Below are 23,538 nucleotides of genomic sequence, written 5' to 3' on the forward strand. Positions count from 1 at the left end.
CCTGGCATGCATGACGCACTGGGTTAGATCCTCATACCATATAAAAAAAAATAAAAGTATTGTGTCCACCTACAACTAAAAAAAATACATAATTTTTAAAAAGTCACATGTTATATGATTTCATTTATATTAATTTTCCAGAATAAAGAAATCCATAGAGACAGAAAGAACGTTAGTGACTGATAATTCAGATTTGAGATTTCCTTTTGGTATGATGAAACTTTTCTACCAAGTTGGTGGTGATGATCTTCATATCTTTGTGACTAATAAAACCTTAAGTCGTACATTTTAAATGTGCCTTTTTTTTTTCTTAGTACAGGGATTGAACCGAGAGGCCCTCTACTACTGAGCTACATCCCCAGCCTTTTTTGTTTTATTTTTTAAAATTGAGACAGGCCAGGCACAGTGGCACATGCTTGTAATCCCAGTGGGTTAAGAGGCTGAGGCAGGAGGATGATGAGTTCAAAGCCACCCTCAGCAAAAGTGAGGCACTAAGCATCATCTCAGTGAGACCCTGTCTCTAAATAAAATAGAAAATAGGGCTGGGAGTGTGGCTCAGTGGTCAAGTGCCCTGAGTTCAATCCCCAGTACCCGTCCCCCCAAAAAAAATTTTTTTTGAGACAGGGTCTTGCCAAGTTGCCTAGCCTCTTGCTTGAGGCTGGCCTTCTACTTTAGCCCTCTGAGTTGCTGGGATTACAGGCATGTTCCAAGGCTCCTGGCTGTTGTAGGTCTTTTTTTTTTTTTTTTTTTAAGTTGGTCTATTTTATTTGTATAAGATTTATTGTTACATATTTGTACACAATAATTTGGACACAATGATTTAGCCAGTATCATTCCCCCTCCCTCCTCTGTTGTAGAATATTTTTTAAAATTTTTTTTTTATTGTAGTTGGACACAATACCTCCATCTTATTTATTTATTTTTATGTGGTACTGAGGATCAGACTCAGCACCCAATGTGTGCCAGGTGAGCACTCCACTGCTGAGCCACAACCCCAGCCCCGTTGTAGAATACTTGGTGGCAAATTTTTTGTTAACTTGATTTTCTCTTGAAGAATTTTAGCTCTCCAGAGAAACTGTAAGAAAATTACAATGAATTTTCATCTAGCCTTCACCTAGATTCACACATTGCTTTTTCTCTTCTTTATTTTCTTTTTTCTGTACTAAGGATTGAACTCAGGGTAACCTACCATTGTGCTACATCTCCAGCTCTTTTTATTTTATTTTTATTTTTTTAATATTTATTTTTTAGTTTTTGGTGGACACAACATCTTTGTTTGTATGTGGTGCTGAGGATTGAACCCGGGCCGCACGCATGCCAGGTGAGCGCGCTACCGCTTGAGCCACATCCCCAGCCCCCTTTTTATTTTTGATACAGCATTTCTGATATGTTGTACAGGCTGGCCTTGAACTTATCATCAACCTGCTGCAGTCCCCCTAGTAGCTGGAATTGCAGATGTGTACACTATGTATGGCACTTCTTTCTCTCTTATATATCCTATTTGATAATATGTTCCTTGTTTGTTTGTTTTTTCCTCCTTGCACCCTTGAGAAGTTACAGTTGTATCTCCTGAAAATAAGAATGTTAACCAGAGTGTGTCAGGTGTGGTGACAAAGGCCTGTAATCCCAACAATTTGTGAGGATAGGAGCAGGAGGAAGCTAAGTTTAAGGCCAGCCTGGGCAATTAAGCAAGATCACTTTTCAAAATAAAAAAAATAAATAAGGCTAGGGATGTAGTTCAGTGATAGAGCATACCTTTAGTGCACATGAGATGCTGGGTTCCACTCCCAGTGCCACAGAGGTGGCGGGTGCTGGGCTGGTACATATACACAATGAAATATTACTCAACCATAAAGAAGAATGAAATTATGGCATTTGCTGGTAAATGGATGGAATTGGAGACTATCGTGCTGAGTGAAATAAGCCAGTCACCAAAAAACCAAAGGCTGAATGTTCTGATATGTGGATGCCGACTCACAATAGGTGGGGGGAAGGGAGTAGTGGAGGTTCACCAGATTGGACAGGGTGTTTTCAGGGAAGGGAGGGAGGATGGGAATGGGAAAGACAATAGTAGAATGAATTGGACATGACTTTCCTATGTTCATATATGAATACACAACCAGTGTAACTCCACATCACGTATAACCACAAGAATGGAAAGTTATACTCCATGAATTTATTTATTCATTTTTAAATTTTATTTTATTTTTATATTCCATGAATTTATGATGTGTCAGAATATATTCTACTATCTCGTATAACTAAAAAGAACAACAACAACAAAAAGAGCTGGGCATATGAGTGTCCCAACAATGAAGGGGATTGAATATAACCAAAGTATAATTGTGTCAAATTAAATTGTATCAAATATAGGAAATTTAACATTTATGCATGTTGTTACCTAGAGAAAAGCAGTGTTCAAATGTTGCCAATTGTTACAATACTTTAGAGCAATTGGTGGGGGGCAGGTACTGGGGATTAAATCCAGGAGTACTTTACCAGTGAGCTTCATTCCTAGCTTTTTATTTTGAGACAGGGTCTGGCTAAGTTGAGAGGCTCCCTTAATTGCTGAGACTGGCTTCAAACTTTTCATTCCTCTTACCTCAGCTTCCCAAATTGCTGGACTTATAAGGAGTGTGCTACTGCCCCCCTTGCCTGGTGGTAGCAGCATTTTTAAAAATCCAGGAACTGGACCGGGGTCAAGGGTTTATTTTGTTTTTGTTTTTTGCTTCTGGGAAGTGAACCCAGAGCGCTTAACTGTTGAGCCACATCCCCAGACCTTTTTTATAGTTTTTACTTATTTAGAAACAGGATTTTGCTGAGTTGCTTCAGGCCTCTTTAAATTGCTGAGGCTAGTGTTGAACTTGCAGTCTTCCTGCCTGAGCCTCCTGAGTTGCTGGGATCGCAGACATGCACCACCATGCAGCTCAAAGAGTTGCATTTAGTCATCGTACCTCTTCATTTCTCCTTTATTCTAAAACAATTCTTGAGCCTTGTTTTTGTTGTTTTGCTAGTGATGGGGATTGAACTCATGGCAGCTCTACCACTGAGCTATATCCCCAGCCTTTTTAAAATTTCAAGGCAGGTTCTTACTACATTTTTGAGGCTGGCCTTGAATTTGTAATCCTCCTACCTTAGCCTCCAGAGTTGCTGGGATTACAGGCAAACACCACCTTGCCTGGGTCATTTTTATTTTTTGAATTTTTTGGATTTCATTTTTTAAAAATTTTTGAATATTTCCAAATTTATAAGGAGATATCTTGGGAGTGGGACTCACGTCCTAACATAAAATTCACTTATATTTCATATACACTTTATACACTTAGCTCAAAGGTAATTTCTTTTTTTGTGTGTTTTTTTAATTAAATTATTTATTTATTCTAATTTGTTATATATGACGGCAGAATGCAATTCATTTCATATTACATATAGAGTATAATTTTTCAAGTCACTGGTTGCACACAAAGTATTTTCACATCATTTGTGTCTTTATACATGTATTTAGGGTAATGATGTCTAGCTATAAACATTGATGTGACTGTGTCCCTGTAGTTTGCTGTTTGTAAGTCCTTTGGGTATAGACTTTGGGTCAAATGGTGGTTCCATTCCCAGATTTCCAAGGAATCTCCATACTGCTTTCCATATTGGTTGCACCAATTTGCAGTCCCACCAGCAATGTATGAGTGTACCTTTTCCCCACATCCTCGCCAACACTAATTGTAAAGTCGTCTAACCCATTCTACTGTCTTTCCTACTCCTCTGCCTCCTCCTTTCTCCTCCCCCACTTAGTTCTATCTAAAGTGTCCCGCCCCCATTATGAGTCAGCATCCTCATATCAAAGAAAACATTCAGCCTTTGGTTTTTTTGGGATAGGCTTACCTCACTTAGCATTATATTCTCCAACTCCATCCATTTACCTGCAAATGCCATGATTTTATTCTCTTTTAATGCTGAGTAATATTCCATTGTGTATATATACCAAAGTTTCCCTATCCATTCATCTACTGAAGGGCCCCTGGGTTGGTTCTGCAATTTAGCTGTTGTGAATTGTGCTGCTATAAACATTGATGTGGCTGTGTCCCTGTAATATGCTGTTTTAAGTCCTTTGGGTATAAACCAAGGAGTGGGATAGCTGGGTCAAATGGTGGTTCCATTCCAAGTTTTCCAAGGAACCTCCATACTGCTTTCCAGATTAGCTGCACCAATTTGCAGTCCCACCAGCAATGTATGAGTGTGCCTTTTTCCTTACATCCTCTCCAACACTTATTGTTGTTTGTATTCTTGATAGCTGCCGTCCTGACTGGAATGAGATGGAATCTTAGAGTAGTTTTGATTTGCATTTCTCTAATTGCTAGAGATGTTGAACATTTTTTATATATTTGTTGATTGATTGTATATCCTCTTCTGAGAAGTGTATGTTCTGTTCCTTGGCCCATTTATTGATTGGGTTATTTGGTTTTTTGTTTTTTTTTGGTGGCCATTTTTATTTTGATACAGGGACTTGGTAAATTGCCTAGGTTGACCTTAAAGTTTCTATCCTTCAGCCTTAGCCTAGTTGGATTATAGGCCTGTGCCACCACACCTGGCTTTTGAAATAGTTTTGAGATTATTGCTTTTAAAGTTTCTGCACTTAAAAAGTTTCTTGACTAAAAGTAGTCATTATGCAAATGTGAAAGTTAATGTGCAATTATTACTCAAAACAACTGAATGGGATTTATAACATTCATCCTTCAAATAAGTCAATGAGGACTGGGGTTGTGGCTCAGCGGTAGAGTGCTCCCCTAGCATGCATGAGGCACTGGGTTCAGACCTCAGCATCACATAAAAATAAAGTCTCACATATAATTTTGCTTTTCAAAAACCCTAAGATTAGCTGCATTTGGCTATTACTATTTTAAATCTGTATTTTAAAAACATTGCTATTACATTATAATTGTCACCTTAGTTGATATCTTTGCTTCTAGTTTTGCCCTTCTGGCAGTTCTCTATACAGCAGCTGAAGCAATCGTTTATTTTCTTTCCCTGTAGTAATGACTGAACCCAGGCATGCTCTACCCCTGAGCAACATGTCCAACACCTTTTATTTTTGAGACAGGGTTTCACTAAGTCACTAAAGCTGGCCTGGAGCTTGAGATCATCCTGCCTTAGCCTCCCCTGTTATAGGATTACAAGCATGTGCCATGAGACCCAGCAGGGGTGTCCTTTTATAAAATCAACTTTATTGAGGTATAATGGACATAAGATATATACATACATTTTAAATTTACCACTTGATCAATTTTGGCAACACTTAGCTCTTATAATTACCACTACACTGAAAATGCGGAAATTCCTATCCTCTGTACCTTCTTCCCCTTCCCTTTTCTTCCATCCCCACCTCCCCTGTCGCACCAGTCTGCTTTCTATCACTAAAGATGATATTTTCCTTTTCTAGAGTATCCTATAGCTGCAAGTCTCCTGTGTTTTTTGTGCCTTCTTTCACTTATTATGTGAGATTCCGTTGTATTTTTTTTTAAGAGAGGAGAGAGAGAATTTTTTAAAATTTAATTTAATTTATTTTTTTTTAGTTTTTGGTGGACACAACATCTTTATTATTATTATTATTATTTTTAGTGTGATGCTGAGGATCAAACCCAGCGCCCCACGCATGCCAGGTGAGCGTGCTACCTACCACTTGAGCCACATCCCCAGCCCCTCCGTTGTATTTTTCAGGAAGAGTTTTTGTCTGTATTCAGTGGGTTGCTGAATTGCATTATGTAATTATACCATATATATATGTATGTATGTGTGCATGTTGGTTGTTTTTTTGATACTGGTGATTGAATCCAGGGCCTCATGCATGCTATGCATATGCTCTACAACTGAGCTGTACTCCCAGTCCTATAATTCATTAATATATTTTCCCCTTATTAGATGTTTGAGTTGTTTTCCATTTGGAGTTACTGTGAATAAAGCTGTTATAAAATGTGTGTACAAATTTTTATGAGGACATCTTTTTCATTCATCTTGTATGACTACCTAGGGATAGAACTGTTTGGTTATTTGGTAAGTAGTATTTTCTTTTTTTTTTGTTAAAGAGAGAGGGAGAGAGAGAGAGAGAATTTTTAATATTTATTTTTTCAGTTTTTGGCAGACACAAGATCTTTGTTTGTATGTGGTGCTGAGGATTGAACCCGGGCCGCACACATGCCAGGCGAGCGCGCTACCACTTAAACCACATACCCAGCCCATTATTTTCTAATTTTATAAGAAACCGACAGACTTTTCAGAAGTGGTCTTAGCATTTTACATTCTGAGCTGCATGCTCATCCTTGTCCTCCAGCACACCAAGCTTTTTCTCATCCCTGAGGCTTTCTGTCTTTCCTTTCTTCAGATATTCTCCTTGCTCAGAGGTTACCTCGATGCAAGGTCTTCCCTAATACCTTCCCTGCTTAATCTTTCTCTACAGCACTTATTTTTTCAAACATGTGTTTTAATTATTCTTTTTGTTGTCTCTTTCTCCCATGTTAAAATATAAGCTCCTATAGATCAGTATTATTTGGGTTTTGTTTTTTGTTTTTAGAGGTACTGGGGATTGAACCCAGGGGCACTTAAGCACTAAGCCACATCCCCAGCCCTTTATATTATTATCACTATTTTTTTCTCAGTTATTCCTGACAGTAGAATGTATTTTGACATCATACATACATGGAGTATAACTTCCCATTCTTTCATTGGTACACGATGTGGAGTTTACACTAGTCATGTATTCATATATGAACCTAGGAAAGTAATGTCCGATTAATTCTATTATCTTTCCTATTCCTATCCCCTGCTTTTTATTAGTTTTTATTTTGAGATAGGGTCTCACTAAGTTGCATAGGGCCTCACTAAATTGATGAGGATGGTTTTGAACTTGTCATCCTCCTGCCTTAGCCTCCTGAGTTGCTGGGATTACAGAAATGTGTCACCACACCTGACTAGTGGTATTTGATGTTGGTTGTGTGTTTTGTGTGTATATGTGCGCACACATGTGAATGTGTGTGCATGCATGAGCATTCCTGGGGACTGAACACAGGGCCTTCCTTGCACAAGGTTAGCAAGTGCTCTACCAATGAGGTACATCCCTAGCCCAGATCAATGACACTTAAATTGAGTATGTATATCCATCTACCTTTTCTTCTGAAACTCTACAAAAATTACATTAATGGAATAAAAGGGATATAGATATGCAAGGACAAAGGATGGGACCCATGGAAAAGGAGATATTTCTCTTCAATTTTGGAAGTCAGAAAGTTAGAAAAGGGGTTGTAAATTATTTGGTGGTGCAGAAGAAGCCACAATCTGAGTGCCTAAGAGAGAACAGGAAGTGAAATAGTTTGTACCACAGACTCCTGTGAGGATTAAAGAAGTGAAGGTACTACGAATCTACAGTTCCAATATCAAAGTAAGAATGTGCCTTGTGGGGCACCATGGCACACAGCTGTAATCCCAATGTTTTCAGAGGCTGAAGTAGGACCATCTCAAATTGGGGGTGAGCCTTAACGATTTAGTGAGGTCCTCAGCAACTTAGCAAGACCCTCTCTCAAAAAAAAAAAAAAAAAAAAAAATTAAAAATGCCCTTGGATTCAATTCCCATTACCAAGAAAACAAGACATGTACTAGGAATAGTACAAAGTTTGTGTTTGGGGTTGAGTAGACCAGTTAGCAAAAGACACATAGAGATAGATAAAGTGAAAATCAGCTTACTGATTTCTGCTACATGCTGCTTCCAGAAAACTGATAGGTAGACTCCTCCTCATGCCCAGCAGTAGAGCAGAGACATCTGGAGACTTTCAGTAGTCCTAGATGATATATGCTGACACTGGGTTTATCTTATTTGGGGGTGGGGGAAGAGCAGCACTGGTTTCTTTTTCTTTTTATAAGTTTTTTTTTTTTTTTAGTCATAGATGGACACATATCTTTATTTTATTTATTTATTTTTATGTGGTGCTGAGGATCGAACCGTATGCCGCATTTGTGCTAGACAAGTGCTCTACCACTGAGCCACAATCCCAGCCCTGGTAACTTATTTCTGATGACCCCATTGTGAAGCCCACCAGTCTACCAGCCTCATCCAAACATCCTGGACTTAGTATGTTGGTGCCCCATGCTCAGGTGTGAATGGAGCAACCAAGGGTTACCAGTCACTTGAAGAAAGACTCCCTGTTTTTAAGCCAAATGAAGAAGGAGTCCTGGGATAATGGTGTCCTGGAGGTTATATGTAGAGAGTTTGATATCCAAAGACCAGTGTCATCCTTCTGACTTAATGTCTCCAAAAGTTAACATCCAGTCTTCTAACAGCACGGAGAAAGGACATTTCTGGCCAGAGTACCATTAAGGATGGTGTGGAGCTGGGGGTGGCAGTGTAACTGCTTCTATGGACTTTCAGACAATACTGTTGTCGGCCCCATCCTCTACCAGGTTTCTTGGGTTCTGGGGTTTGGTGAGCTTACTTTGTTGAGTGTTTCCCTCATGGCTGGTTTGAATGTCACTTCTCTTTGTAGTCAGTTAGCCATCTTTATATTTTCCATGATGCTTTTATCTCTGTGCCTGTTCTTTTTGTCCATGTGGGTTTGTCCTTTGTACTTGCCTCCTTGCCATTTTAGTGATATTTTACGAAGCAAAAATAAAACATAAACATTGATAATTTCATGGTTAAACAGGCTGTTTGCTTTTTGTTTGCCAATATTTTGTTCACACCTTTCATCTGCTATTTCCTCATCTGTTCTCTGTCTTTGAGCTTTATATATACAGTATTTCCCCCTTACCCAAGGGGGATATATTCTAATATCCCAGTGAATGCACACCCGGTTTGAAGTCAAAATAATAGCGAACCCTATACTTTGTTCTTCTTAAGCTGAGAACTTTCACATTTTAACTTAAGATGAAAGAACTTTATGGCTTCTCTTTTGCATTGCAAAATCACCAACATCATTATTTTTTCTCTTTGGGGTCGTTATTAAGTAAAATAAGGGTTACTTGAATACAAGCACTGTCATACTATGACAGTCAATCTGATAACCTAGGAGGATGCTAAGTGACTAATGGGCAGGTGAAACAGGAATGTTTCAGTAAGGAGTGCAAATTAAAACTTCTGGATTATTGGCTGAGATGTATCTAATTCAACAAAGCTACACATTTAGCATGGTTTTATCCCTAGTACTGCAAAAACCAAAACCAAAAATCTTATGGATTTTCTCCTTCCTTTCTTCCTTCTTTTACAGTGCTAAAGATGGATCCCAGGGCCTTCTGCAGGCTAGGCAGGTGCTCTACAACTAAGCTATATACTAGCCCTTAAATTTTTCTGTTGAATATTTTCAGACAGTGACTGAACACAGGTACCTAAAACTATGCAGAACTTCTTGAATATGGGGAGGACTAATGGAGCATAAATATTTATATACTTTTTTTTAAAGAGAAGAATTTTATTTAAATTTTTTAAATTTTTACTTGTAGATGGACGTAATACCTTTATTTTATTTATTTATGTGTTGCTGGGGATCGAACCCAGTGCCTCAATGTGAGGCCAGTGCTCTACCACTGAGCTACAATCCCAGCCCTGAAATATTTATATACTTTTAATTGAAGGTCTAAAAGATAGTTGAGATAATTTTTTTTTTATAGTTTTGAGGATTGAGCCCAGAGGTACCCTACTACAGAGCTATATCCCCAGCCTTTTTTCTATTTTATTTAGAGACACAGTCTTGCTAAGTAGCCAAGGTTGGCCTTGAACTTGAGATCTTTCTGCCTCAACTTTCTGAGTAGTGGGATGTACCCAGTGAGATTATTTTTTTCCTACTTACACGTAAAAATGTTCAAATTAATTTTTTTCAGTTAAAAATAAAAGTTCATGGTTTAGCATGGTAGAGCACTTGCCTACCATGTGCAAGGCCCTGAGTTCAGTTTGTAGCACTGAAAAAAAAAAAAATAGCATTTCAATACAAAGCTGAAATCTGGAAAACCTATATCCCTACCCAGTTATATGTTCTTCTCTCTGTTTGTCATTGTCATTTGCACTGAAGCATTGTCATAGAATCTTCTTTCTGGCCTTTGGATGTTGCTGATTACTATGTAGAATCATGAGACAAAAATGGGAGAATTAATTTTTTCAGATAAACTTTCAAACATTTTGTCTGCTACAAGTCTATGCCTGTTCTTTAACACTCTGTGGGGCTGGGGTTGTGTCATTTGTTCTGAAGTTCTATTTGTGAAAGTGACACGCAGAGAATGTTGCTAAATTGAAATTGCTACTTAAGGCAATAGTTTTATTTGTTTCTGCCTTAAGTCTTAAAGAAAAGTTTAATTAAATGATGTTAGTGGGCTGGGGTTGAAGCTCAGTGGTAGAGGCACTTGCCTGGCACTTGTGAGGCACTGGGTTCGATCTTCAGCACCACATAAAATAAAATAAAATAAAGCTATTGTGTTCATCTACAACTAAAAATATATTTTTAAATGATGTTCTCAGGGCTGGGGTTGTGGCTCAGTGGTAGAGTGCTCGCCTAGCACCTATGAGGTTCTGGGTTTGATCCTCAACACCACATAAAAATAAATAAAATAAAGATATTGTGTCCGTCTACAACTAAAAAAAAAAAAAAAACTTTTTAAAAAATGTTTTCAGACAAGAAATCTATAAATAAAGAGTCTACGGAAAATAGATGTAAATGAAGTTTGAAGGGACAGCAATATTTGGGGCAGCATTGTGATGTATAGATTGTATGAATATATTTTTTTACCTAATTAAGCCATTTTATAAAAGGTGACTGTTGATAATTTAATCAGATATGAATGGCTGAGTGCTGTGGCACACCCTTATAATCCCAGCTATTTGGTAGGCCTTTATTTATTTTTATGTGGTGCTGAGAATCCAATCCAGTGCCTCACACATGCTAGGCCAGCACTCTGCCACTGTGCCACAACCCCAACGCCCTCAGTGACTTAGAGAGACCCTATCTACAAATGAAAATTAAAAGGGCTGGGGATGTGGCTCAGTGATTACATGCCCTTGGGTTAAATCCCCTAGTGCCAAAAAAAAAAAAAAAAAAATCACTGATCTAGTAACCTTGTCTGATAATAGATAATAAGAATCCCATCTCAAAATGGTTCCTGGCTGAGGCAGGAGGATTGCATATTCAAAGCCAGCCTCAGCATCTTAGCAAGGCCCTAAGCAACTTAGACATTGTCTCAAAATAAAAGATGCACTGGGGATGTGGCTTAGTGGCTAAATACCCCTGGGTTCAATCCCTAGGACCAAAAAATAATAACACTTATAGAAGAAAGTGTAGGAGTAAAATGGCTTTACGACTTTGAGATCAGCAAAGATTTCTTTAATACAGACGACAAAGTGCTCAACATTAGAGGACAGGAGGACAGGATGAAACTGGTCATCAGAAGGTTCCCTGAGATAGAAAATTATTGGGCAATAAAAAGAAATGGACTGGGCTGGGGATGTGGCTCAAGCGGTAGCGCGCTTGCCTGGCATGTGTGCGGCCCGGGTTCGATCCTCAGCACCACATACAAACAAAGATGTTGTGTCTGCCGAAAACTAAAAAAAATAAATAAATATTAAAAAAAATTAAAAAAAAAAAAAGAAAAGAAATGGACTGCTGAGACACAACACAATACGGATAATCTCAAAAAAGAATGCTGAGGGCCGGGGATGTGGCTCAAGCGGTAGCACGCTCGCCTGGCATGTGCACAGCGCTGGGTTCAATCCTCAGCACCGCATACAAATAACGATGTTGTGTCTGCCGAAAACTAAACAATAAATATTAAAAAATTCTCTCTTTCTCTTTAAAAAAAAAAAAGAATGCCGAGTGAAAGATGTCAGACAGAGGGTACAAACTATATGATTTAATTGATATAAAATTCTGCAAAATACACTTAGGGATAGGGAGTGTGTCCATTAAGGCAGGACCAGAGGGAGGAACTCCAGAGGGGCCTGAGGTAACTTTGGGGGAAGTTTGTTCACTATTTTGTTTATGGTGATTTTTTTTTTGACGGGAGTTTATTTATTTATTCATCCATTCATACACTGATATCCGTCTTTTCACAGGTATTATTGGTTTCCAAGTTCATTTTCTTTTATTAAAATATTTTTTTTAGTTGTAGTTGGACACAATACCCTCATTTCACTTATTTATTTTTATGTAGTACTGAGGATTGAACCTAGATCTCACACGTGCAAAGCGATCGTTCTACCGCTGAGCCACAACCCAAGCCCTAAAATATCTTTATATTTTGAGTAGAAAGACATTATTTGGAAGATTCACCTGCATTAGGGAAACTTAATTTTTAGCCATATAAAAAATATCAGATGAATTGGATAATTGAATGAGGGGGATATGTCCAAGGAGCATCCATTATAACTCTGCTGAGATGGGACCTGGCCTGCCCATTGGCCTGGCAGAAGCCCTGACTGGGATGTGGGATACACTGCCAGTGTCTGTGGTGATTTTAAAGTTACATATATATGTGACACAAATTTTACATTTGCTATATGCTGCCTACATCCAGTTTTACTTCAGTAAAGCTATTTTTATTTATTTATTTTTTATTAATTTTTTTATGGTGCTGGGGATTGAATCCAGGGCCTTGTGCATGTGAAGCAAACACTTTACCAACTGAGCTATATCCCCAGCCCCCCATAAAGCTATTTTTATTGTGGAAATAAACAAGGACTTCCCAGATGAGAATAGGCAAAGGCCATTTGGAGCAAGAGAATCACCTGCCATGACTTGTATTTGGGTAGACAGAGGAACAGGAAAGGTTCATAGTAGAAAAGAGGGAAGGCTTTAGGTGTGCCTTGCCTGAAGGCATTTGGCATGGGGAAGCTGCAAGGGGGTCAACTAGAAGTAAGGCATCCTGTGTCACTGGTTAGGGGTGCACATTTGGCTTTCTCTGGTTAGTCCTAAATTGGAAATGGGACAAAAATTAGGGCATTAATCTAGTCCTGGCTGTTTGGGGGCTAATTGTAATAGTGGTTATTATTAGGCTACCTTAATGTATTGTGAGAGATAATCTGATTTCTAGATTGGTTACTGCAGATAGTAGGCTGACTTTCTGGCCTAGCTACTGAAGTTATTAGGCTGGTTTAATGGTCTGGTTGCTGCAGGTGTGGACCGAGTTTTTACACTTATAGACCAGCTTTTGTAAATTGGTATATCCATCAGAAACATACCAACCATCAGATTCCATAACAATGGCAAGCCACATCTGGGGAAGATATGTATCCAACAAAATACTTATATCTAGAATATATTTTTGAAACTCCACTAAGAAAAATCCAATATAAAATGGGCAACAAGCTTGAACTAGCCCTTCAAAAAAGATGGTGTCTAAACAGCTCATCAGCATGTAAAAGAATACTAATAATTTTGAGACAGGGTCTAGCTAATTAGGGAAATGCAGATTAGGTGGGGTAATACTGTAGCCTTGTTACAATGGCTAAAGTTTAAAATTTAGCAGTACTGAGTGGTGGTGTAGATTTGAAGCAAATGGAACTGTCATAGCCTTCTGGTATGATTTAAATTTGTATAGATGCAGCATAAGTGTTTGGCAGTGTCTATTAAAACTGAACATAGAGAGGCTGGGAATGGAGCTCAGTAGTAGAGCTCATGTTTAGCATTTGCAATGTCCTGGATTTAGATTATCAGCACCACAAGAAAAACAAAACAAAAAACTAAATATAGATACTCTTGGTGGCCCAGCATTAACACCCTTGGCTTCACCTCTGATAGCAATGAATGTTTAGACACACACAAGAATAAAATAATTAAAAATAGGAAACAATCCAAGTGTTTATCAAAAGTAGAATTCTATTTATTTATTTTGGTTCCAGGGATTGAACTCAGGGTCTCTTTACCACTGAGCTACATCCCTAGTACTTTTTGGTTTTTATTTTGAGACAGGGTCTGGCTAAGTTGCTGAGGGGCTCACCAAATTGCTGCACTAACCTGTAATTTGTGATCTTTCCAAATCCAAACTAGCCTCAGCAATTTAATGGATCTATTCCTTGTCCTCCCATATCACTAGGAATACTGGTGTGGACCACCACACCCGGCTCCAGTTTACTTTATTTTTTCTTGGGGGATTGAATCTAGGATCTCTTGCTTGCTGAGTATGTACTCTATCACTGAGCTAGACTCCCAGCTCCAGTAGAATTTATCTTAGAACTCGTGCTGTATTTATTTATTTATTATTTATTGATGGACCTTTATTTATTTATATGCGGTACTGAGAATCGAACCCAGTGCCTCACACATGCTAGGCAAGCGCTCTACCACTGAGCCACAATCCCAGCCCCCACTTGTGCTGTATTTATGAAATAAAGTATTATATAGCAAGGAAAAGGAATAAAGTACTGCTATATGTAGCAATACAGATGAGTCCTTTGGACATAATATTGAGTAAAAGACACTTGATATTATTTAATTATAAGAAATTTAACAGGATTGTTTGTTGATTTGGCTCAGTAGTAAGGTGCTTGCTCATTATACACAAGGCTTGGAGTTCAATCCCCAGCACTGCAAGGGAAAACAAAATTAAACAGACAGAATTAGCTTATGGTACAGTAAAGGTCAGAGTAATGATTACCTTTTGTTGTCTTTATTATCTGGGGTGGAGGTGGGTACAAGGAAGCCTTCTGGAATATCGACCTGTAACTTGATCTGGATTGTGGTTATGCAGGCATAACATGTAAAGATGCTTGTTAAGGGCTGGGCTATAGCTCATTGGTGGAGCATTTGCCTAGCACGTGTGAGGCACTAGGTTCAGTTTTCAGCACCATATAAGAATAAATAAGATAAAGGTATTGTGTCCATTTACAACTAAAACTATTTTAAAAAGGTATTTTTTAAGTTTTCGATCCAAGATTTGTGCAATTCACTACTGTAAGTTGTTTCTCAATACATTTCTTTCTTCCTTTCTTTTTTTTTTTTTTTGTACTGGGAATTGAACCCACAGGAGGGGCATTTAACCACTAAGCCACATCCCTAGCCCTTTTTTTAAAAAAAAATATACTTTAGTTTGAAATAGGGTCTCACTGAGTTGCTTAGGGCCTTGCTAAATTGCTGAGGCTGGCTTTGAACTCGATCCTCCTGCCTCAGCCTCCTGAGCCATGGGATTACAGGTGTATGCCAGTGCGCCTGGCTAATACGCTACTTTTTAACTCGTACTCATTATTTTCTGTTTCATCTCTCTCCTTTTATTTACTCCTTCCCTTCAATCCCATTCCCCTCTGGCTTTCCTATTCTGTTGTTAAATGAAACTTATTATCTCACTTTTAAGTTATTCTTGTTTAAAACCCTGGCACTGGGCTGCAGTTGTGGCTCAGTTGCCTCAGCATGTGTGAGGCACGAGGCTTGATCCTCAGCACCACATAAGAATACATAAATAAAGGCAACTACAACTAAAAAATAAATATTTAAAAATAAATTTAAAAAATAAACAAAGTAAAGTTATTGAAATAAATAAATAAATAAACCTTGGCACCCCATGTCCCCTTTTTGCAATCAGTCTTTAAATCCTATCAGCACTTACTTCAAAATCACTCCTATCTGTACTGTTTTCAAAGCTTGCTTGTACTAGAATTTTAACTGTGACAGTCCTGAATTATTGCTCAGGGCCTGCCTTTCTACAGTGCTGTTCTGTGGAGATGACCACACCTCTCACAGCCTTGAGTGGGATTCATCTCTAGCCTTCTAGATGTAGACCAGACTCCAGCATCACATTCAGGACTCTGGTGTGGTGCCAACAACTGTATCACTTCCTCAGACACTGGCAGTCTTTGGAAAATTGGAGCACTTAGTACTTCAAAACCCATTTGGCTTTCTGTTACTTTGACCTCTTTTGTTCATGTTCTTCGTTCCCTAAGTGCCTTCTTCCTCATCATTACCTCATTACCATTATAACCAGGGGGTTGTTTATAATGTGCTTCGTGAAATCCACGAATCCCCATTAAATTATCTATAAGTATTCCCGTATGTGCATTTTCTGGAGCAAGGGCTTTTTTGGCCATCATATTCTCAGGGTCTGTAACCCCAAAAAGTTAGTTTGATTTAATGGCCTTCTAAAGTGAAGTAAATTTAATTCATTTTGTGTTGCTTTAGCAAAGTTTTTATCTCATTAAAACTTAGTCCTAAAACCAAGGTGGGGGCTGCACACCTGAAATCCTAGCAACTCAGGAAGCTGAAGTAAGAGATTAACAAATTCCAGGCCAGCCTGGGCAGCATAGCGAGACCCTGTGACACCAAGGACTAGGGATGTAGTTCAATAGTAGAGCATTTGCAAAGTACACACAAGATCCTGGGTTTAATCCCCAGTGCCATCAAACAAGCAACTTAGTTATGAATACACTGAGTAATAAAGCATTTTAGAAAAGTTATGTTAAGTGCAGAGTTTCAAAATCAGGTAAAATGTCCTTATTATTTTATGTTCCTCAATATATTTCTTTGTGTGGAATTTAGTTTCTCAAGAGACAGTATCTTAATATTTTCCATTGTGGATCTTAGTTAAAGGAAATTTTCCCCTCCCAATTCCACATGACTGTTGTACAGAGAATAGACTACTATATCTGTGTGCGCTGATGTAACAATCCCTTTTTAAAGGTATTGGTCATGTTTTCATCACTTCTTTTTTTCTTTTTCTTCTGTTATAGATTCCTATAGGCAATGGAAACTGATCTCAATTCCCAGGACAGAAAGGACCTGGACAAGTTCATTAAATTTTTTGCCCTCAAGGTAATACGTCTATACTCTAGAGCTGAGAACTGTTAGAAATAACTTCCATGCTCCTCCCTTTAGAGAATCCTCTTTAGAAATATAGCATAACAGCTTGCAGCTTGCCCATTTTAAGGGATACTTCTGTCTGTTGTAAACCAAACTGTGAAGTATGGGGGTGGTATTGGGGGTGTAACCAAAAAGTAGCTTCCAATTTTCCACAGCTACTTGTTCAAAAAAATTTTTTTGCGAAGCTGTTTGAAGAAATGTCAAACTGTTATGCCAGGTTATTGGCACAATATGTTCCCTTGGGATGGGAACAAAGGCTAAACTGGAATGGGCAGCATTTGGGACGTCTTTCCCTAAGTTTCACTAATACAGAAGTGTCCAACTTTATTTATTGATCCATTCTTGATAAATAGAGAATCAGAAATGGATTTTGAATGCTATATTTTTCCTGAATCCAAAAAATCACTTCCACCTGTATCACCCCTTCCTTGCAACAATAGCCATGCCAGAAAAATCCATGCTGTCGATTTTGGATGTAAAATTATACGGAAGATGTATGCCATATGGGCTAAGTGATATGAATAATTGTGGAATTCTTGCTTTAAATCTACTATGATGACATAAGTTTGGTACCGTGAATATTTAAATCCCCAGTTGGACTTATTTATGAATATGAACGTCATAGCCACCACATGTAGCACTCCTTCTGCCATGTGAGATGTTACATAGATCAAGCCTCGAGCTCTAATGCCTATTATTGGTTGGCACTCTTTCCTCAGGAATGTTTATAATATTGTTTTTGTGTTTACTTTTATTTCTGCTGTTAGGATTCTATTTTTTCCTGAAGTATATAGTTATCAATTGCTGATTAATAGGCATCTCTTTATCTGTGCATTGGTAGGGTTTTAACCCTGATTAAGGAACCAGTCCATTTAATGCTCTTCCTTTTTTGTTTGTTTTTCTTTTCAGACAGTTCAAGTGATTGTCCAGGCTCGACTTGGTGAAAAGATTTGCACTCGTTCATCTTCTTCCCCAACGGGTTCAGATTGGGTAAAATTTCTTCTTTGGGGGAATTTATACTATGGTTTTTGTCAGAAGGAATGAATGTAAACTTCTCAAGTACAGTAATAAGGCATGCTGTTTATAGTATTACTAAACCATACCATTAAAATATCTAGTTCCATTTGATGTATTCACATGGAAGGTATATTCCTTATTGAAATTAGTCCTGAATTTATTTGGTTCTTGACTTTCTGCTTTTGGAGATGAAAGGCTTAGTCCTTAGAAGATAAAAATTATGGCTGTTACCTAATCCTTGTAATAGGTAACTAACCTTTTCAACCTGAGATCTGGGGCTTTGATGCCAGCTGTGCCTTATGGGGAAGGGAGAAGTGCATGTATGTTTCCCATAATCAGCCCAAGCAATATCTGCATGACCGGCACGCTGCTTTGTATTCCTGCAGTGCTCCTCTGTAGTGCTTCACACAATAGTCCCTTTTGTCTTCTAGTTCAATTTAGCAATCAAAGACATCCCGGAGGTTACACATGAGGCCAAGAAGGCACTGGCAGGGCAGCTGCCCGCCGTGGGGCGGTCCATGTGTGTGGAGATCTCACTCAAGACTTCTGAGGTAAGTAAGGCAGTGGCTGCGATGGGGTCTTCACGCCGCACTCAAGGCTCCCCACCCTCTGGTTCCAATTCATTTCTCAACTTATTCCTGTACCTTTCCTCTCTGAACTTCTCATCATTTTCCTAAGGGGCCTTATTGGAGACTCGTTTGTTTTGCAGTGCTGGGGACAGAGCCCAGGGCCTCACATATGTTAGCCAAGTGCTCTACCATGGAACTACACCCTCAGTCCAAGGGTTGTGATTTTTGTACTTATTATTCCAGCAATATGGAGCAGACTCTTTGTTGCCCTCTTCTTCATGTGACATTTCTACTCATCCTTCAACTGACATGCTCTAGAAAATTTCCCTTTTGAGGGCTGGGGTTGTGGTTCAGTGGTAGAGAGTTTGCCTAGCATGCATGAGGCATTGGATTTGATCCTCAGCACCACATAATTATAAGATAGGGATATTGTGTCCACCTAAAACTAAAGAATGAATATTAAAAAAAAATTTAAAAAAGAAAAGAAAATCTCCCTTTTGGGGGAGAGGTAACTGCTCTCCTTAGACTTCCTATGGTACTTTGTTTATATTTGGTTCCAATATAATTTGCTATATTGTGAGTTTTAAAAATTGTCTTTGTTGGGCTGGGGTTGTGACTCAAAGTAGAGCGCTCGCCCAACACGTGTGAGGCCCTGGGTTCGATCTCAGCACTACATAAAAATAAATAAAATAAAGATATTGTGTCCAACTACAACTAAAAAAATAAATATTTTTAAAAAATTGTCTTTGTTCACCCTAATCCATTATAGGATTGAGGCAAATATCGTTTTCATGAGTGTTTTTTGCTTTTGTTTGTTTGGTGGTGCTGGGGATTGAACCCAGGGCCTCATGCACGTGAGGCAAGTGCTCTACCACAGAGCCACATCCCCAGCTCTTTTTGAGACAGAGTTTTGCCAAGTTGCGATCCTCCTGCCTCAGCCTTCCTACTTGCTCGAATTATAGGCATGCGTCATCTTGCCTGGCTATTCTAGCATGTTTATTAATGTATTTCCACTAGTAGATTATGAAGCTTTATGATATAATAAAAGGCAAATGGAGTTTGGAGCTGTTCATAGATAAGTTTAGTTCCCAGCTGAGCGAATTTTGCTAGTTTACTTAACCCTGCCCTCATAAACACCACCAAAGTGACACTGCACTTCACAGTCTTGCAGGGCTATAATATTTTTTTCATTGAATCCTTAGTTTTAAACTGTTTCCCTTGACATATAATAGGAATCAACACATGTTCCTGTTGCTCATGTTCTAACCACTCTTATTCTTAAGATCAATAGCTATGCCATTCATATATCCTTATGTTTTTGAGATTTTTATGAAATGAGGCAGAATATAAATAATCACTTGTGTCCTCAGGACCAAGCATAGTGTCTGGGACAGCATGTAGTCAGCTTTCAAGATTTGTGGTGGTGGTGGGGTACTGGGGACTGAACATAGGGCCTTAGGTATGATAATCAAATATTCTAACACTGGGCTGCTACCCCAGCCCTAAGAACTTTTTTTTCCCTTACTTTTGGTACCAGGATTGAACCCAGGGGCACTTAACCACCAAGTCACATTCCCAGCCCTTTTTACTTTTATTTTGAGATAAGATCTCACCAAGTTAGTTAGGGCTTCGCTAAATTGCTGAGGCTGGCCTCAAACTTGTGATCCTCTTGCCCAAGCCTCCTCAGTTGCTGGGACTACAGGGGTGTGTCAACACGCTGTGTGTTAGTTTTTCTGAAGGGTGGTTTGGAAATACATCAAAAGTCTTAACTAAGGGTAGTAGCACTCTCCTGATAACCCAGGAGAGTGAGGCAGGATGAAGCTGAGCAGGATGATGGCAAATTTGAGACCAGCCTCAGCATTTTAGTAAGACCCTGTCTGAAAATAAAAAAAATAAATAAATGGGGCTGGGATGGTAGCTCAGGACTGGTACTGAGTTTAATGTCCAGTACCCCCCGCCCCCCAAAAAAAATACAAGTGATAAAATAGTGTGTATAGGGCTGGGGTTATGGCTCAGTGGTGGAGCGCTTGCCTACCACATGTGAGGCACTGGGTTTGATCCTCAGTACCTCATAAAAAATAAATAAATAAAAATAAAGTTATTATGTCCAGCTATGACTAAATTTAAAAAAAATAGTATACATAAATGTGATCCAACTTTTTAGAAGAGCAACTGGTTAAATAGGTTGACATTTGTTTTTATTTTCCTTTTTGCTTCTGTCTACCTTCCAATATTTTTATTGGGCTATGTTGTGCTTTATAATTTAAAAATGAGATAATTTTTTAAAAACTGAAATGTTTTTTAATTGTCCCATCCACAGGGAGATTCCATGGAGCTGGAAATTTGGTGTCTTGAAATGAATGAAAAGTAAGTACTCTGTCTCAGGATCCGCGGCTGATAGCTGAGAATAGAGCAGATGATGACATCATGTGAAAGCAGGCCTTTGTGTTCAGAGGCACAGGGCCCATTTTGACCACTGAGCAGAGCCAATGGGTCTTTGCTACAATTTGCTTCATGCTTGGCTTCCAGCCTAGGCACAGAGATGACCTTCAGAGGAAGTGTCAGTTCAGAGAGCCTCACACACCACAGAGAAGGGAGCAGCAGAGAAACTGAAAAGGATTTTTTGTTTTCCCAGAGTACAGCAAGTTCTCTGATTAAATCCCTCGCGAGCTCGTGGAACATGACTGCTCTGTTTTGTCCGTTTTCTGTGTGGCAGTTGTCCAGGAAGGTGTCCCTGCACTGCTCTTTCATACACTGTGCTGGTCATGGATTGGAAATGCATGTTATCTCCTTCCCCCGATTTCTTTCTTTTAAGGCAAATTAGTTTACCTCCTGCCTGAGGCTTCAGTTTTCAAGAAGTGTATACAGGAAGTCTTGAGGAAATATCAACCCATCAAAAGAAAAATCTCAGTGATAAGCATCTGTGGCAGGGGCATCATTATTATTATTTTTAACAGAAGGCAGTTCAGTTGCCATGTTATGGTCCAAAATTTTAGCGCCAGACTGACTTCTTCATATTTTTTTTGTATAGTTAGACAGCTCAAGTGTGCTGCTTTATTTCTTAGATAGCCGCTTCCAAACTAGAAAAAACATATGAAGTATTTTTTGGTGCTCATCTGCTCTGTCTCATATTAAAGAAAGTCAACCTGGCTGACTTAGACAATCTGCTGATCAAGAACTCAAATCAGACCTTTAGTGAAGAACATGTTTAATAATGAATTGGCACGGTTCCAGCATTTAATAAATGTCTGTGTGCTCCTCAGGTGTGATAAAGAAATCAAAGTTTCCTACACAGTGTACAACAGGCTGTCACTGCTGCTGAAGTCCCTTCTTGCTATAACTAGGGTGACACCCGCTTACAGACTCTCCCGAAAACAAGGGCATGAGTATGTCATATTGTACAGGTAAGCAGCATGGAAGCTCATCCTGATTTGGAGAAGGTGGTTGGTTGGATTATTGATAGTGTAACTTCTGTGTGATCACTCTTCAGCCTTCCTTAAGAACCTCAGTGTTCCAGAAACACCAGATTCACTGCCCTTTTGTTTCTGCATAGTCATCATTTTGCCTCAAAGCTGGGAAAGAAGCTGAAGACTGAAAAACAGGCTAGGCTCTCCTGGGAAGATGCCACAGCCGCCTTGATTCCAGAGCTGACTTCAGACATGTGGTCTAAGGAGCTGCTAATTTAACTGAAGTGTTCAAACTAGTTGTCTATGGAAGTAATGCTATGGTATTTTCCTTGCAGGATTTCACCTCCACACTGCATCGAGGGCCATTTTAGTCCTGGCATTATGCAACTGTATCTTGGCCTTGCACTCGTGTTTCTAATCAAATGGGGAAAGTTTGATATGTATTTTTATAATTAAAAACCAGTATTTGCAAACTGCATTGCAGTATTGGGGAAAGTACTAGGAGAACACAGAGGAAGAGAAAGATTGATGTTGGGGGGAGAAAGAGGACAGGCCTCATGGAGGAAGCTGGCATTCATGGTGAACTGTGAGGCAAAGAAAATTCAGCTGGTAGAACTGAGGGAGAATAATCATCCCAGATGGATGTATAACAGCTAGCAAGGCATGAGAGCCATATTCAGATTGTCCAAAAGACTGGAGTGGAGGATATGAGGCTATATAGAAAAATGTGAGCAAACAGGGAAAGCCAGAGCTCCAGAATCACCCAGGACTCTTTCCTTTGTATTAGTGTTGAGCCATTGGTTTAGCTTTCAGATTACATATGTAGAGCTGAATTTTAGAATTTGTGTAATAGGATGGAGGGAGTAAGGGGTGTTATTTGTTTTGTCTATTGTCTTTGTAGTACTGGGGATTGAACTCAGGCCCTTGCAGTTGCTTTACCACTGAGCTACCTCCCCTGCCTTTCTATTTCAACTTTTAAATTTTGTGACAGGGTGTTGCCAAGATGCCCAGGCTGATCCTCCTCCCTCAGCCTCCTGAGGAGCTGGAAATATAATCATGTACCACCTTGTGCCTAGCCCAAGGTGGTTCTTTTCTTTTTTGGTAGTACTGAAGCCCAGGACCTCACACATGCTAAGCAAGTGCTTTACCACTGAAATACACCCCAAAACAATAATTCTTATATTTTTAATTTTTTGGAACAGTCTTACTAGTTAATTATTGTATGGTGGACAAGATTTTCTATGGTTTTAACCGATTTTTTATTTTTTTTATTTATTTTTTATTTTTTTAGAGAGAGAGAGAGAGAAAGAATTTTTTAATATTTATTTTTTAGTTTTTGGCGGACACAACATCTTTGTTTGTATGTGGTGCTGAGGATCGAACCCGGGCTGCACGCATGCCAGGCGAGCGCGCTACCGCTTGAGCCATCCCCAGCCCCTTTAACCGATTTAAAAAAAAATATTTTGTTTTAATTGTAGTTGGACACAATCCCTTTATTTAATTTATTTATTTTTATGTGGTGCTGAGGATCCAACCCAGCACCCCACATGTGTTAGGTGAGCATTCTACCGCTGAGCCACCCATTTACTTTTGAATGGCTCGTGACAAGCAAGTAGAGTGGCCTGTAATTGAAAGCTACTTGTCAAAACCTAGGACCTTCTCGTAGCAGTATCATCTGTTTGTCAACTCTATTTATATATTTTATTTCCTAGTAGGTATACTTTAAAAAAAAAAAAAAAA

General features: G+C 38.9%; 1 protein-coding gene and 1 non-coding gene across 17 annotated transcripts in view; one reads left to right on the forward strand and one right to left on the reverse strand.

Moving 5' to 3' along the window:
• Atg13 (autophagy related 13) overlaps positions 1–23,538 on the forward strand; it is a 49,142-nt gene that overhangs the window by 9,125 nt on the left and 16,479 nt on the right. For 14 of the 16 annotated variants that reach the window (XM_048788708.1, XM_048788710.1, XM_048788713.1 and 11 more), the window contains 5 exons: positions 16,676–16,757; positions 17,715–17,795; positions 18,254–18,373; positions 20,712–20,758; positions 21,655–21,795. In XM_048788708.1, the coding sequence (XP_048644665.1) occupies positions 16,689–16,757; positions 17,715–17,795; positions 18,254–18,373; positions 20,712–20,758; positions 21,655–21,795 (458 nt within the window). In that variant the 5' untranslated portion in view covers positions 16,676–16,688. Of the gene's footprint in view, positions 1–1,251; positions 1,322–16,675; positions 16,758–17,714; positions 17,796–18,253; positions 18,374–20,711; positions 20,759–21,654; positions 21,796–23,538 lie in introns of all 16 variants that reach the window. The other 2 variants (XM_048788707.1, XM_048788709.1) reach the window with 1 other exon arrangement.
• Trnav-cac lies at positions 19,209–19,280 on the reverse strand. Its single transcript has one exon. It is a non-coding gene; the product is annotated as a tRNA-Val (tRNA).

Source organism: Marmota marmota, unplaced genomic scaffold (assembly GCF_001458135.2).
Source record: "Marmota marmota marmota unplaced genomic scaffold, marMar, whole genome shotgun sequence".
In the NCBI taxonomy this organism is placed as follows: Eukaryota; Metazoa; Chordata; class Mammalia; order Rodentia; family Sciuridae; genus Marmota; species Marmota marmota.